This window comes from Parus major, chromosome 5 (assembly GCF_001522545.3).
Source record: "Parus major isolate Abel chromosome 5, Parus_major1.1, whole genome shotgun sequence".
Taxonomy (NCBI): Eukaryota; Metazoa; Chordata; class Aves; order Passeriformes; family Paridae; genus Parus; species Parus major.
In genome coordinates, this window is record NC_031774.1 from 56,945,957 (window position 1) to 56,960,048 (window position 14,092).

The 14,092-nt window shown below is 43.7% G+C and overlaps 1 protein-coding gene across 2 annotated transcripts in view; it reads left to right on the top strand.

Moving 5' to 3' along the window:
• RTN1 (reticulon 1) overlaps positions 1-13,597 on the top strand; it is a 115,685-nt gene extending 102,088 nt beyond the window's left edge. Inside the window, exons 4-9 of one of the 2 annotated variants that reach the window (XM_015631595.2) lie at positions 9,311-9,518; positions 10,435-10,573; positions 11,415-11,484; positions 11,853-11,899; positions 11,983-12,041; positions 12,767-13,597. In XM_015631595.2, the coding sequence (XP_015487081.1) occupies positions 9,311-9,518; positions 10,435-10,573; positions 11,415-11,484; positions 11,853-11,899; positions 11,983-12,041; positions 12,767-12,809 (566 nt within the window). In that variant the 3' untranslated portion in view covers positions 12,810-13,597. The remainder of the gene's footprint in view (positions 1-9,310; positions 9,519-10,434; positions 10,574-11,414; positions 11,485-11,852; positions 11,900-11,982; positions 12,042-12,766) is intronic. The other variant, XM_015631596.2, reaches the window with a different exon arrangement.
• The last annotated feature ends 495 nt before the right edge of the window (positions 13,598-14,092 follow it).

Below are 14,092 nucleotides of genomic sequence, written 5' to 3' on the forward strand. Positions count from 1 at the left end.
GGGGGTGACACAGGGGTGTGACACAGGGGTGTGACACAGGGGTGTGACACAGGGGTGTGACAGAGTGCACAGCTTCCCGCAGGGAGCTGCTGGGCCAGGGCAGCCTCCAGCCTCAGGTGAAGGAGCAGATCCCTGTGCCTTCCCCAAGGACTCAGCTCAACACAACACAGCTTCACACCCTCCTAGAGAGGTTCTCTGGATTAGGAAGGACATAAAACCATGGAATATCCTGAGCTGGGAGGGACTCACAAGTTTTGTGTAAGTCCAAGTTCTGGTCCTGCACAGGACACCCCAACAATCCCACCCTGCACCTGAGAGTGTTGTCCAAACATCCCTTGGGTTCTGTCAGGTTTGGTGCTGGATCCAGTGCCCTGGGGACCCTGCTCAGTGCCCAACCACCTTTTGGGTGAGGAACCTTTTTCCTTCTATCCAACCTAAACTTCCCCTGACACAGCTCCAGCCATTCCCTCAGGTCCTGTTGCTGAGGTCCTGAGACCTGCTGAGGCACCAGACAGAAGGGATCAGGAGCTCAGTGCCCAAGTTAGCACCCATGCCTGGAGGAGTAGTTTGGTGTCAGTACACTCATCCTCATGAATATTCCCTTTTCCACTCTTCCTTCTACATGCCAGCTCTTGGATGGTCATAAGTGTCAGGCTTGCTTCTGCAGCTTCCACCTGCTGCAAGACTTATTAAAAAAAATGTAAAGATCTAGAGATACAGGCTGGTGAAATGTTCATAGAAATGATCCTAAATATTACCCACATTATAATTAAAACTTAACATTGAAAAGAACTGCCGACTTTATCAAATTCATCTAGTTGACATAACTCTGCTGGGACTGCAGTTATTGATTATCATTTTCTTGGCAGCTGTTTTCAGAGATCCAGCTGCCTTGCTTGACTGATATATCCATTGGTTTCCAAAGGGTGATGGGAAGCTGCAGCAACTGTCCATGGTGATGTTCCTCACTTTAAGACTGATAAAGAATTTCGATGGCAGTAATATGGTTGCGTGCTGTTAATCTGTAATCTTATTGACAGTTGTGAAGTCTGCCTAATTACAGCTTTATAATGAGAATGAAACTTCAGCCAGTTGGTTCCTTCAGTGCTTTACTGGAAATACTGTGGGCTGATCTCTCAGATGGGACCCACTTGATAAAGATCTGCCCCACTGTTTGGTTCATATGTTGGATCTTGGTAGGGATAAAACCCTGGTACCAACACCTGCTGTAACCAATTTAGCTCACAGTTTCATAAAACTATACCAGTTTATGGGGAGCTTATTTCCTAATTTCACAGAAGATTTCCTGTGAAGTTTGAAGGAAATTTGTCAAGATTATTTACCACTTTCAGATTATTTTTTTCACTGATGCAGAATTAGTATCAATTCTTCCAGCATGTTCCTGTTGATGGCAAAAAAAATCAGTGAGAAAATGTGCTCTGCACATCTGCTGTGCCAGCACAGAATCACAGAATGGTTTGGGATGGAAGGGACCCTAAAGACCACCCAGTTCCACCTCCCTTCCATGGCCAGGGACATCCTCCACCAGATCAGGTTGCTCAGAGCCTTATCTTTTAAGAACTGATGGACAATATTCTTCCATTGCCAGAACAAGGGAAAAATTCCCCCAAAATAAGAGTATATTGAGTATTCCCTGAGGATTAATTTGAACTCCATCAAGGGGGTGATGGGGGGCAACAGCTGAAGGCAATGTTGGAGGGTTTTTTTATTTTCATTAGCTCTCTGGGAAGTGAGTTCTGGTGAGGCTTTTATGATATCAGAAGGTGTATTTTCTCCACATCATATTTAATTATAAATAACATAGGTCTGAACCACTCATTTTGAAACTCTGCAGATTTTCAAATGTTTGGATAGAGTCTAAGAGACAGTCCAGGTCTATTCCTTTGGTCTAGGAGCTCAGGAAAATCTTACCATTTCCATAGCATTTTGTGCACTCAGAGCCTGCATTCAGGGGCTCTGCTTGGTCTCCTTGGTTTCTGCCCAATTAAGGTGAGAGCCATAACATCCTCCACAGAAACTGCCCAAGGCAGGCAGTGATACAGTTTGATGAGCTGGAATTGTGTGTTTCTCCTGCTGCTGTTCTCAGTCCTGGTCTTAGAGCATCTCTCATGTGAGCATGAAAGTAACAACAGTGTGATTGTTAATAGCAGCACCAATCACATAATAATTAATAATTAATGGCAGTAAATGCTACAATAGACTCATGTGTGGTGTGGTTGTAGGGTTGATTTTTTATTGACAATCCTCTTTTACTGCCAGTCCTCTCCTGTCTCCCCAAGCTTCCTCTGGTGCCTCACATAATCCATCAATATTTTTTTGCTGACATCTTGATCTTGCAGATGTTATAGGATATAACATGGAGGGCGTCCTGTATCAAGGTTTTCCTTTTCCCTGATCATATTTTTGTTCCAGGTCTTCTCTCATCAAACTCTGGGGACTAAGAAGGTCTGAACTTTCAAGTTAAACCTTGAAACAGGTGGATGATAAAGTTACAAAGCTGAACTTAGGAAGTTAATGGTCAGTGTGTACAAGAGGTAGAGGTATGGAGAGATTCCACAAGGCTGGAGATGAAGGATCAGGAGATATGCCTCATGAAACAGCAGAGATACTCTCTCTTGGCTCTGCTGTTCATCACAGCAGTCTCCTGAAGGCACCAGACTGCTCATTAAGCCGTGTATCCATCTGTATTACGTTAGAATCAAATCTGTTGTGGGGAGGGGAGCAGTGTCCACATTGGATCCTTCATTGGAGGGGAGAGGGAAAGGCTGGTCCTGCAGCCTGTGGTTAAACCTGCAAGCCAGGCTTGCTTTGAGTGCCAGCAGTATTTATTTTTACTCAGAACCTACAGCATTGTCTCATTTGTTGTCAAATACTTTTGTGACAGCGCTATAAACAAAATTGTCCTTCTTAAATTGTGTTTCTTGTTTTTTTTCACTCCCAGAAGGTCTGATAAATGCCTTTTGAAGTAATTTATATTTATGAAGTTGTAATATTACACTGTGTACAGAAGTAAATGCTGTGCACAGAGAGGTTTTTCTCACTTCTCTTAAAAACTATTATTAGATAGGGAGTGAAGCAGTAAAGCCCATTGATTTTACCTCCTAAGCAGGTCTGGTGGTATCTCCATGGTGGGAAGGACAGCTTGATCTCTTCCAAAGGTGTTAGTAGTGTACTAGAGAGAATACAACCTTTTAAAGAATCATCAAGGCCCATGGGCTTCATTTGAAGGCTGTGTACCAAGGCTTTTCTCACACATTTTGTACTAACTTCCATGGAAATGCTGCTTTCTGTGTGATCATTTTTCACACATTTGTTGAAGTAGGAGAAAAACTTGCAAAGTCAGAAGGAGAGAACAGAGATTTTCAGAGGAGAAGCTGTGGAAGATTTGAATTGTCCAGTCTCTGCTTGGTTGATCATTAATTTTCATACTAAAATGCTTTCTTTCAGATGGGAATGGGAAAATCCCCATTTTTCCTACAAAAGTATTTTTGGGAAAGTAACCATGCAGGAGGACATTTTAGCTACAAGTTGGTTTGGATCCTCTGGGATCTCTGCTGGGCCTGCAGCTTCCCTGCACCACGAGGCTTCTGGGGACCACAAAAACCCCCACAGCCCAGCCCTTGTGTTTCCAGATCCTAACAAGAATGGATTCAGGAGCATTTTTAATCATTCTGTCTTGGCACTGCCCTTTCCAGCCCCCACATCTGTCTTCTGGCTTTTTTGATACCAAGTACTGAGAAGCAGAAACATTTTCTGCTGCAAGCCATGGAAAGAGCTGTGGGAGCTTTTTGGCACTGCTGAGCCATTACTTGCTGCCACAAGCTCTGCCTGCTGCTGCTGTTTCTTCTATTTGTGAGGTTTGTTTTAGCTTGGCCCACAAACATGGGTATTTACCAGCTGTTCATATTAACAGGTGGTTTCTTGTACCATAGAGTTCACCTTTGCTAGACTGTGACTTGGCCCCGAGTGCAGCATCCCACTAGTTTAGCCAGATGAGGTTCTGCCATCAAGTATCTCCTTAAAGCACTGTTTTGGCACCCTTGGAAAATATCTTGCAACTGGAAGATTACTTGAGTAACATTTTGCAAGTTCTGCTGTGAGTTAAAAAGCACAAGCAGGCGATACTTGCAGATAAACAGCTCATCAGACACGCTTCTCCAGAAAAATTCTTCAAAGGCAGTGGCAGTGACCTGCAGCACTGCTGTCTTAAAGATGGCTGGAAAGTCTTCCTTAATAAATGCAAACAGTTTTGAGTCTAAGGCAGTTCTGGCAAAACCCAGAGTCCTTTTATACCTCCACAAATGATTCAGACCTCTGATGAGTTATGCTGTTAAGAGTGCAAAATGAGTGATGTTGCTTCCCTCCTTCCAGGAGGCTAAAGGGAGACCATGGAAAGCTACAGCAGAACAGCTTCTGCATGTTAATGGGCATGGGCAGCATTTTACAGTAGTGATTTTCAAAACAGAAGGAGCCAGACCCTCAAGTGAAGCCAAGGCTGATTTCAGTGCCCAAACCCCTTTTGCAAATCCTCGCTGCAAACCGGGTGGTTCGAAGTTGGCGTTTTGGCTCTTGGAAGTGGATCTTGCTTAGCCAAACAGACTGAGCCCCTGTCCAATTGCATGCACATCACACATCAACAGCCTCACGTGGCACCAGCCTCCTGCCTCATGAATATTCAGTGTGCATTGCTCAGAATTGTGCCATTGTGGCGGGGTCTGGGCAGCGCCCTGCGCACACACACCCCTTCCCAGTAAACTTGCAGGACACTGCACCATGCTAGGACCTTTGATTCTTTCCCTTCTGATTGACCAAGCATTCAATTATTGTGTGGTTAATTCATGCTGTGAGGTATCCTCTGTGCTTTAGTTTATCTGGGGAATGCTATACCCACCTTAGAGCAGGGCTGGAAGCTGTCTCAGCCTGGCCAAGCGTGGGGCTGGCGTGTGCTGGAGAGTGGCTCTGCAGAGGAGGGGGGGTGTGAAAGCTGCGCTTCCAGCTCGGCTCCTGGCCCTGTCATCCTCATCCCCACTGCGTCTCCATGTGCTGGGGAGGCTCCTCTGAGCCTGCCTGGTTGTCTCTTCAGTATGCCAAGCCAGGGGTACAGGCAGGAACAGGGAGCTGCCCTTCAGCAAAGGCACTGGTAATGCTTAGTGACCTGTTGGAAGACATTAAACCCATGGGGTCAGAGTTGTTTGGTATCTTAATCAGTTTTACATGAATAAAGGCTGAGAGAAAACTCAAAGCAGACATATAAATGTGGTGGACAAACTCATCTTTAATTTTCATTCCAGTTTAGAAAAAAAAAAAGAAGGGGTGTGAGGAGGGTTGATGCAAAAGTCTGGTTTCACCTGATGGCCAATGAGAAAATTTCTCGTTTGTTGTCCCCTTGGTCTCTATTTACAGCACCAGACACTGAGGTGACAGGTGCTTTGGCTCTGGTGTAAATGGTTACAGGAGAAAATGGCACTCTGAGGAAGCCAGGCAAAGGATCCCAGCTGGGGCATTCTGCACCCAGAGCACCTCTCCCTGATTTTAAGAGATATTTGTTTAGGTAAGGAAATGTAGAAGAAAAATGTGTTTGACTACTCTCTCAGCAAGGAAGCATTTCTTTGCCCAGAGGGTGGCCAAACTGCAACTGGCTTCTAGAGAAAGGGTCAATGCCCCAAACCTGTGTTTCAGAATTATTTGGAAAATGCCCTCAAAAACATGCTTTAGATTTTCATCAGCCCCGAATTGGTCAGGCTGTTAGAGTAGGTGATGGTTGTAAGTGCCTCCCAGCTGAAATAGTCTGTTGTTTTCTATATTCTGTTCTATTCTATTCTATTCTATTCTATTCTATTCTATTCTATTCTATTCTATTCTATTCTATTCTATTCTATTCTCTCCATTCCAATAATGTAAAAAGCCTTTGAAGTGACTGAAGCTGCAACTGAAAGAGAAAAATGGCTCTGACAGGCATAGCTCAGGTGTTTTTAGCAGCATCTAAATTCCAGGGGAACTGATAGAGCTCAAATCCCTGAGGCCTGTCAGCCAAAGTCTTCCCAAGTCTCCACTGATTTCTAGTTCTGGATTCTCCTTCTTCCAGTTCTGGATTCTCCTTCTTCCCCTTCCCTGCCCAAGGAGCTGTGAGGTTCACCTCCCTCCTGTATCATCTTTTTCAAAGAGGTTTGGCTCAGCCCCTTCTCCTTAAGGGAGAGGAGGAGGAATGGCTACAGGAGCATCCAATCCCACCCAAACAGCTGGACAGGGCAGCAGTGCTGCAGCTGTCTGTCCCTTCAAGGGAGATGAGGAGAAGGCAGATGTTCTTCCTGCCCTTGAGAATCCTGACAGACCTGGCAGGCCATGGGTGAGGGGAATGTGCTCCCAGGCTGGACCTGGGCACTGGGAGAGCCATTTAAAAATCATTGAACTCATATCTCTCTTTTCTATGCTGAGATTTTCCAACTAGCAGTTGGCACTTTTTTTTTCATGCACACTGGAATATTTGCCTCAGGCCTAAAAAAAACAGGATCCTTCTCTCCCAGGTCTCCTTTGGCTGGAGAAAGAAACCAGATGCTTTTTCATCTCCTCCCTGGTGCATGCACTTGTTCCCAGAACTGTGTCACTTGGCCTCTGTCCATCTCTCTCTGATCCTTTCCTTACCTGAAACAGCTGAGTAAATATCCCAGTCATTCCATGGCAGGAACAGATGACTTTCAGGATATACACATACCTGGTCAAGTCTGTCCTGAGTAACTCAGCATCTTCCCTTTTAAGGGGAATGAGGAAATGCAGTTTGGCATCTCTCTGCATGAGAATGCAGCCCACTGCTAGTCTGCAGTTTGAAGATCATAGGAAGAAAAAGGCTTAGTTGGTCATTTTGGATCTTAAAATTAATTTGGATTGACTCAGGGAGCTCTGTTGGAGTTTGGTTTGTATTTTTTGGTTCAGTTCTCATTTGTTTGCCTCTCTACTGCCTGTGTCCCAGGGAGTGTTTTCCCCTGGCACATGTCCTTTTTCTGCCATCAGCAGATGATGTGCCACATACACCAGCTTACCTGTGCTTATTTAATTTAATGTTGAGGTTTTGTGTGATAGAAAATTTAAATATCTCAAAGTCAGATTTGCATAAATTTCCAGTACTGTCCTCTGACAGAGTAATTTTTGATCACAAAAAGTATCAGGTTGTGAATAATCACAGAATCTTAGAATGGGTTGGGTTGGAGGGAATCTTAAAAATCATCTCATCCCATCCCTCCTGCCATGGGCAGGGATATTTTCCACTTGTTCCAAGCCCCATCCAACCTGGTCTAGAACACTTTCAGGTGGGGCAGCCACAGCTTCTCTGGGCACCCTGTGCCAGCACCTCACCACCCTCATAGAAAATATATGTCCAAATGACACCAAATGTTCCCTGGTGACAGCACCCAGTTGTTGTGCTGCAAGATTTTGAAGTACCTTTACTGAATAAATGAAAAATGGCCAAAGCTGCACACTTGTGTTCTGGATGCCATTTTAAAAGGATGGTTTGCAAGGATGGAGCTGCGTGCTCCAGCACCTCAGCACCGTGAGCAATCTGTGGAGCTCCAGCTGTGTCCTGCAATACAGCTGTGCCTGCTGCTAAACCTCCTCATCCAGTGCTCTGACCATGCTGGAACTGCATTTTGGAGCGTTCCATACCCCTTGCCCAGGGGTTTCTGCAGGAATCAGGCATGGGCATGTATCTGTAAAATCCTTGTTTCATGGAGTCAGCACCCAGGATCCCTAAACAGGCACAAAATCCCTTGTCCTGTGGTTTCCATGCAGCCCATAGGATCCAGTCATGTGTGTTCATGATCACAGGTCCAGTGCTGAACACTCAAAAACAGTAAAAGGTTTTTATATAGTGTATATTGATGGAGAATATAATTGGATGTGAATGATGCATGAAGAGAGGAGAGCTCAGCAATATAACAGCAATTTTTGCATTCAAGCCCATCACTGTAAAGCAAGGCTAATATGTGTAATAGTAATGAGTAATAGAACTCATTGACTCAAGGCAAACATGCAGTGATGACTCACAATTTTTAGAGATTAGATGATAAGGACTAAGATGCTGGATTAATTTTGTTTCTTTTAGTATCAGTCACTTTTTTTTTTTTCCTTGACAGATTGCAGTTTTCCTGAATTTACTCTTTGTTCAGAATGATTTGACAAGTGGCATCTCTCAAATCTGTTTGGCTGGTGGTGTGTTCAAACTGTTCTTGAGGACTTGTGCAGTGTGTGAAATTAAAGCTGTTTTGTTTAGGTTGTTATGAGCATATTCTCTGGCTGGATGAAGAGTCCTCTCAGAAACAGGTTGTGGGTGTAAACAGATTAAATTCACCTTTGTGGACTGGATATTCCACAATCCTTTTATAACATTGTGTTATTTTAGTGGCTGTCTCCAATGTGAAAATTTTTTCTGGAGAGGTTGAAGTAAAATATGCAAAGTGGGTGGGAAAACACTGTAAAAGTTACTTGCTTTACAAATGTAAAAATGCACTAGTTGAAAATGGGTTTATACACTTTTTTTTGTTCTAACCAGCACCTCCCATGGACAGGGAAAGTTATATAACAAGTAAAAGGCTTTTTTTTTTATTTTTTATTTTTTTTAGTATTTCTGAGACAGTTGGGTTGAGTAGCAAGAGAAATTTATTCTGTATTCGAAGGCCTTATCTGAAAAATGGTTTCCTAGTCATGGAACTATTAAGCAGTGGTAAAACCAGGAGTCTTTTCCTCTCTCAAATCTTATGAAATAACAAAATTAGACTGTCAAAACTTTGAATGGGAAAGTGGTTTATTGTGGCTAGCCCCAAACTTTCTCATTCATTTATCAACAACCAAAACTGGAAAACGCTTTGATCAAGCATTCAGCATTTGAACTTGTGGGGAGAAAAAAAAAAACCAAATGAAAAATTGGAATTTTCAGACTCAGTACAAGAGAGGTAGGTTGAAATCTTCCAAACAGCCCTAGCAACAACACAACAAGCAACCCCAGCTTGCACTTGCCTTGCTGCTGCAAGGGACCCACCCACTGTGCTGCGGTTGGAGATATTCATCCATCTTATCTAACCCAGGCACAGGCACAAGGAAAACAAGGATTTCAAGTAGGTCATCGGTTGCAATTTCCTCAGCGTGTCACTCCAGTCCCTTCCCTGCTCCTGCTGGGGAGCTGCTGTTGATGCTGCTGTGAGCAGAGACATGGCTGCTGGCAGGCCTCGCGCAGCGCCCACCGTGCCCACCACCGCTGCCTTTCCAGCTCTTTAACAATTTGGTCTTCTCCCCCCAGCTATCGACCTGTTGTACTGGCGTGACATCAAGCAGACAGGGATCGTGTTTGGCAGCCTCCTGTTGCTGCTCTTCTCCCTGACCCAGTTCAGCGTTGTCAGCGTCGTGGCCTACCTGGCCCTGGCCGGCCTCTCAGCCACCATCAGCTTCAGAATCTACAAATCGGTCCTACAGGCCGTGCAGAAGACGGACGAGGGCCACCCCTTCAAGTGAGTGGCTTCATGGTGATGCCCATCATTTTTTGTGCTGGATGAAATTCTCTTCTTGCTCGTAAAGAGGGAAATAATGACATTTTCACAGCGTCTCAAGAGTTGTAAAGTTCTATCGGCTTATATCCTGGAGAGAGAAAGGAAAACAACACACTACACAAATTGTTATCTTCTTAGACACGGGGTTTTTCTTCTCAAAAAGATAGAGGAAATTTTAAGCAAACAGAGAAAAGAAGTTTCTTTAGAGCTAGTGATAATACAGCATACCTGCAAGCAAAAAGAGCATTGTTTCTGAGCACAATCTATTTGGCATAGAAGGAATCTCTCTATGCCTTTTCTCCAGAAATCCAATATCAAAGTGATGGTGCCACTGCCAATGTACCCCCCACTCTCCACAGGGTCAGGGGGGTTTGCTCCACAGAACTTTCTCCTCTGCTGCGCCAACCAGTTGATAAACCAGGTCATGGAACTGGTGTGGTTTGCAAACACACACACTGAAAAAGAATCTTGTTGGGGTGTTTCTCCTTCTGCTTCACTTGGGTCAGTTCTGAGCAGCAACTCATGATGGGAGGGCATAGCTCAGAGAACAGCACAGAAATTTCTGGGGAAAACTCCCAGGTCAGATTTGTATCCCCCTCTGGGTGAAAAAAAAGAGATAAATCCATCAAGACCAGGCTCTGTGTGGGAAGAGGGTGAGGCTGGAGGAGAACAGCCCCAGCTCAGCATCACCCAGCGAGATGGGTCATGCAGGGTGAAGAGGGTGTGCTGGTGGCCCTGTGCCTGCAGGGAGGGGAGCAGGCTGCTCCAGCACAAAGAAATGAGGTCTGGGAAGGAAGGAATGATGGGTTGGATGGGAACGAGCATGAACAGCAGGGGAAACTTCCCAGCTTTGTAATGGGACCTGTGTTTCTGGCAGAGCCTACTTGGAGATGGAGATGAATCTTTCACAGGACCAGATCCAGAAATACACAGATTGTCTCCAGCTATACGTCAACAGCACAGTCAAAGAGCTGAGGAGACTCTTTCTCGTTCAGGACCTCGTGGATTCTTTAAAAGTAGGATTGCTTTAAGTAATTTTAACCCCTCTCTAGAGGATCAATCTACATTTCAAAGAGCTGCTTCCCATGTTGACAGGGCTGTCATGAAACCTAGTTTTGTGTAGCTTCAAATATGAAAGCTGCTCTGCTTTTTGATTTAAAAACTGTTTCCAGTACTTTAGAGGTTTGGCATCTGAATGTATTGATGGGTAATACAAAATGTATAAATCTGCAGAACCAGCTTAGCTCCAGCTCAGTTCTAGAAGCATCCCAGCATTATGCTTTCTATTGCTTTGCTATAAAATAATGTTCCCCTCTGTTAATCTGGATTTCCTCTGGTGGTATTTCCTGCAATGGAAGATCTTCTTTCACTCCCTGCTGAAATAACTATTGATTTTTAGCCTTACACTCAAGCAGGTGTCCTTTAGAGCAAAGGGAAGACCATTAAGAGAGCAGGCATAGGTTAGACTCCTAAATTAGTAAAGAATTTTAGGAAAATGTACCCCTCTCCCAGCCTCAAATGCTATCAGTCCCTGAGATTATCACTTCAAGACTCTGTTTAACCTCTGGGATGACCTCTGCCATCGTAAAAATTGGATGCAGAAATCTGCCTATGCCATTCTCAGTGCAGAGTCCTATAGAGATGCAATTTAAGCCCTAAATAGATGTGAGAGCTGAGCTAAGAGGGCAAGGAGCAGAACAGAGAATGGGGTTTATACATCTAGAAAAACTATCTCATTCCTAATGTGCTTTTTCCCACATTATAAAGGCTAATGTGCTGCTATCTTAGCTAGTTAAGCAAACTACTTTCTTCTTATGCTGGCACTGTAGGTGATGTAATGATCCATCTTTAATTTAGTTTGCAGTACTAATGTGGCTGCTGACTTACGTGGGAGCCCTCTTCAATGGCCTGACTCTTCTGATAATGGGTAAAAATCAACCTTTCTTTTAAAAATCTATTTTTAACTTCAACTCCCTTTGGATTTCAGCTTAGACAAAACAGCCTATCCCTGACATGCCTTCTCCTCAGTTAAACCATCAACAATTATTTCCCATCCCAAATATTCACTGTTCTATCATGCTGTCCCTCCTGCTAGAGCTACTTTGCAGCTCCCAGTCCCAGAGCAATGGGGAATTCCATATTTGGGAGGCTTGAGCAAAGTGCATTTTTAATACAAAGCTCCCTGGTGGATCAGCTGACCAAGTGGCACCATAACGTGTTTGCCACTGAAGTAGGTCTCTCCTCTGGAGGAATCTGATCTGCAGGAAAGTAACACTGTGCTCTTTTTCTCCTCAGCTGTGGTGTCTATGTTTACTCTCCCCGTTGTATATGACAAGTACCAGGTAGGTCTGTCTGCATTTGGGGTGGCTGGGTGGCTGTGCCTGGTTGTTGCCTCTTTGACTTGGTCCCCTCTTGCTCTTTGCAGGCACAGATTGATCAATACTTGGGGCTGGTGCGGACCCACATAAACACGGTGGTGGCAAAGTGAGTTCAGCGGTCGATTGTGCGAGGCTGTGGTGCCCTTGGGGGTGGCTGGGTGCTCCTGGGGACACTGTGTCATTGTCACTGCTGTCCTCCCCAGATCCTGGACTGTGAGAGGTTGAGGGAGAGCAGAACCCTGGAGAAACTCAGGCCCTCTCCTGCCATTTGGGGGAACTGTGGACAGAGCAGCCCACTCATGGGCTGGTGTCCACACTGGTACCCAGCCAGGACAAACAGCAATAAATGAGTTCTCTTCCCCACTGCTCACTCCAAGCCTGGTTTTGTGCATTCAGGGAGTTACTAGCAGTGATGAACGATTAGGATGCCACCCTTTTACAGAAAGAACATACCTGGAAGCACCGTGATCTTCAGTGTTTCAAGCCCCTGTGAAACAGGCAGAAGACCTGGGTGAAATTTTGTTCTGAAAAATCTATTTTTAGACTCCATTCCTGAGTTTCTATAGACAGTAGACCATGGAGAAATAATGTTGGGGGGAGAATATCACTGAACATATCCCAAAATTACATGAACTACCAAAAACCAGGCCTGTAAGAACACCTAGATGAGCATCACTTCTGCTACTCATGGTACCTTAATTCACTTGTTGAGACAACATGCTGAGCGTGGACTAGAGATTATCCCTGGATAAGAGTTCAAATGGGGAACCACTGGAATGGAATAACTGCCTCAACATATAACCCTTTTTCTTTTTCTTCTTCATTTTTTAGGATTCAAGCTAAAATCCCAGGTGCTAAGAGAAAGGCAGAGTAAAGCAGACATCAAGAATTCATTGGCTACAGTAGTACATAATGGGGAAATCTGGAGTGAAAACAGCTCTGTTCTTACACTTTACTGCAAATTTATCATTCTTTTTTTTTTTTCTCGACACCATAATCTTAGAAACATGAAATTTGGAAGCAGTGCTTTTCCCCTGCTGCTTCTGCACTTAGAATATTTGCAATCACTTGTGTCAAGCACTAAAGTATAGTAAAGAGAAAAGTGTACTAGATGTGGTTTTTTGTGTTGCTTATAAAGTGCATGATGGTGAGAGCCTAAATAATATTGACCTCTTTATTTAATTTTATTTTTTTTTTAGTGTTTTTCCTTCTTCTATTGGCATTGCTTCTATAACTTTTAATGTTACATGTGGCTAGGGGCTTTCCTGCTTAGCGCACTTGATGCAATAGTTAAAATTGCTTCTACGTCACTGGGTTGCTGGTTGGATTCATCTTTATTAACTATATAGAATTGTAGACTGATGTTTTAGTGTTTTCCAGCACAAATAAAATAAACAGTAATCGGTACTTATGGTAATCAGTTTTGTATAACTCAAAAAATAAAAAGAAAAAAAGAAAACAAAAACCCAGTACTTTTGTCGTAAAGGATTGACAGGCTGATTTACATGTATGGTAACTGGAAAGTTCCAGCATGTTCAATTTATTACAATTTGTATTACATTCTCTGTAGTTCCTAATGGACTTAATTATGGACTCTGAATATTTGCACTTATGTACTTGATACCGAATGCAGAAATAAATGTTACTAAATGTAAAAAGTTCTCTTTCTTGTCACCACTGGGGCTACCTTGACATTTGTGAGCTGGACATATACTGTACAAAAAGGAGCATTTTCCCTCTTTCTCTCTCCTCTGGACATTGCACACACCTTGCCCTTACATCATGGTGCAGTCCAGCAAGTAATATCTAACTAAGAATAAGTAGCTCATCTAATATTTTTACATCTTGATGATTTGTCTTGGAATAAAAGGAAGATCTCTGCACACAGTTTGTTTATTTTTGTTGGTGGTGTAGCAAATATCAGGTACATGAACAAGTGTCTCTTCCTCTGTTTGCTCCCTGTGCAAACCACGAGCAGCACAGCACAAAGGGCATTTCAGTTTCCTTATCACCAATTGTTCTCTTACCCAAAGCTTTTCTCTGAAATCTGTTTTAAACAGAATCAGTATCAAATCCAGAGGCTGGGAGCTGAAACAATTGTTTACTCTGGTTCAAAGGAATTTGGTGTTTAAGAACCATCAGAGGAGAGAAACAGCT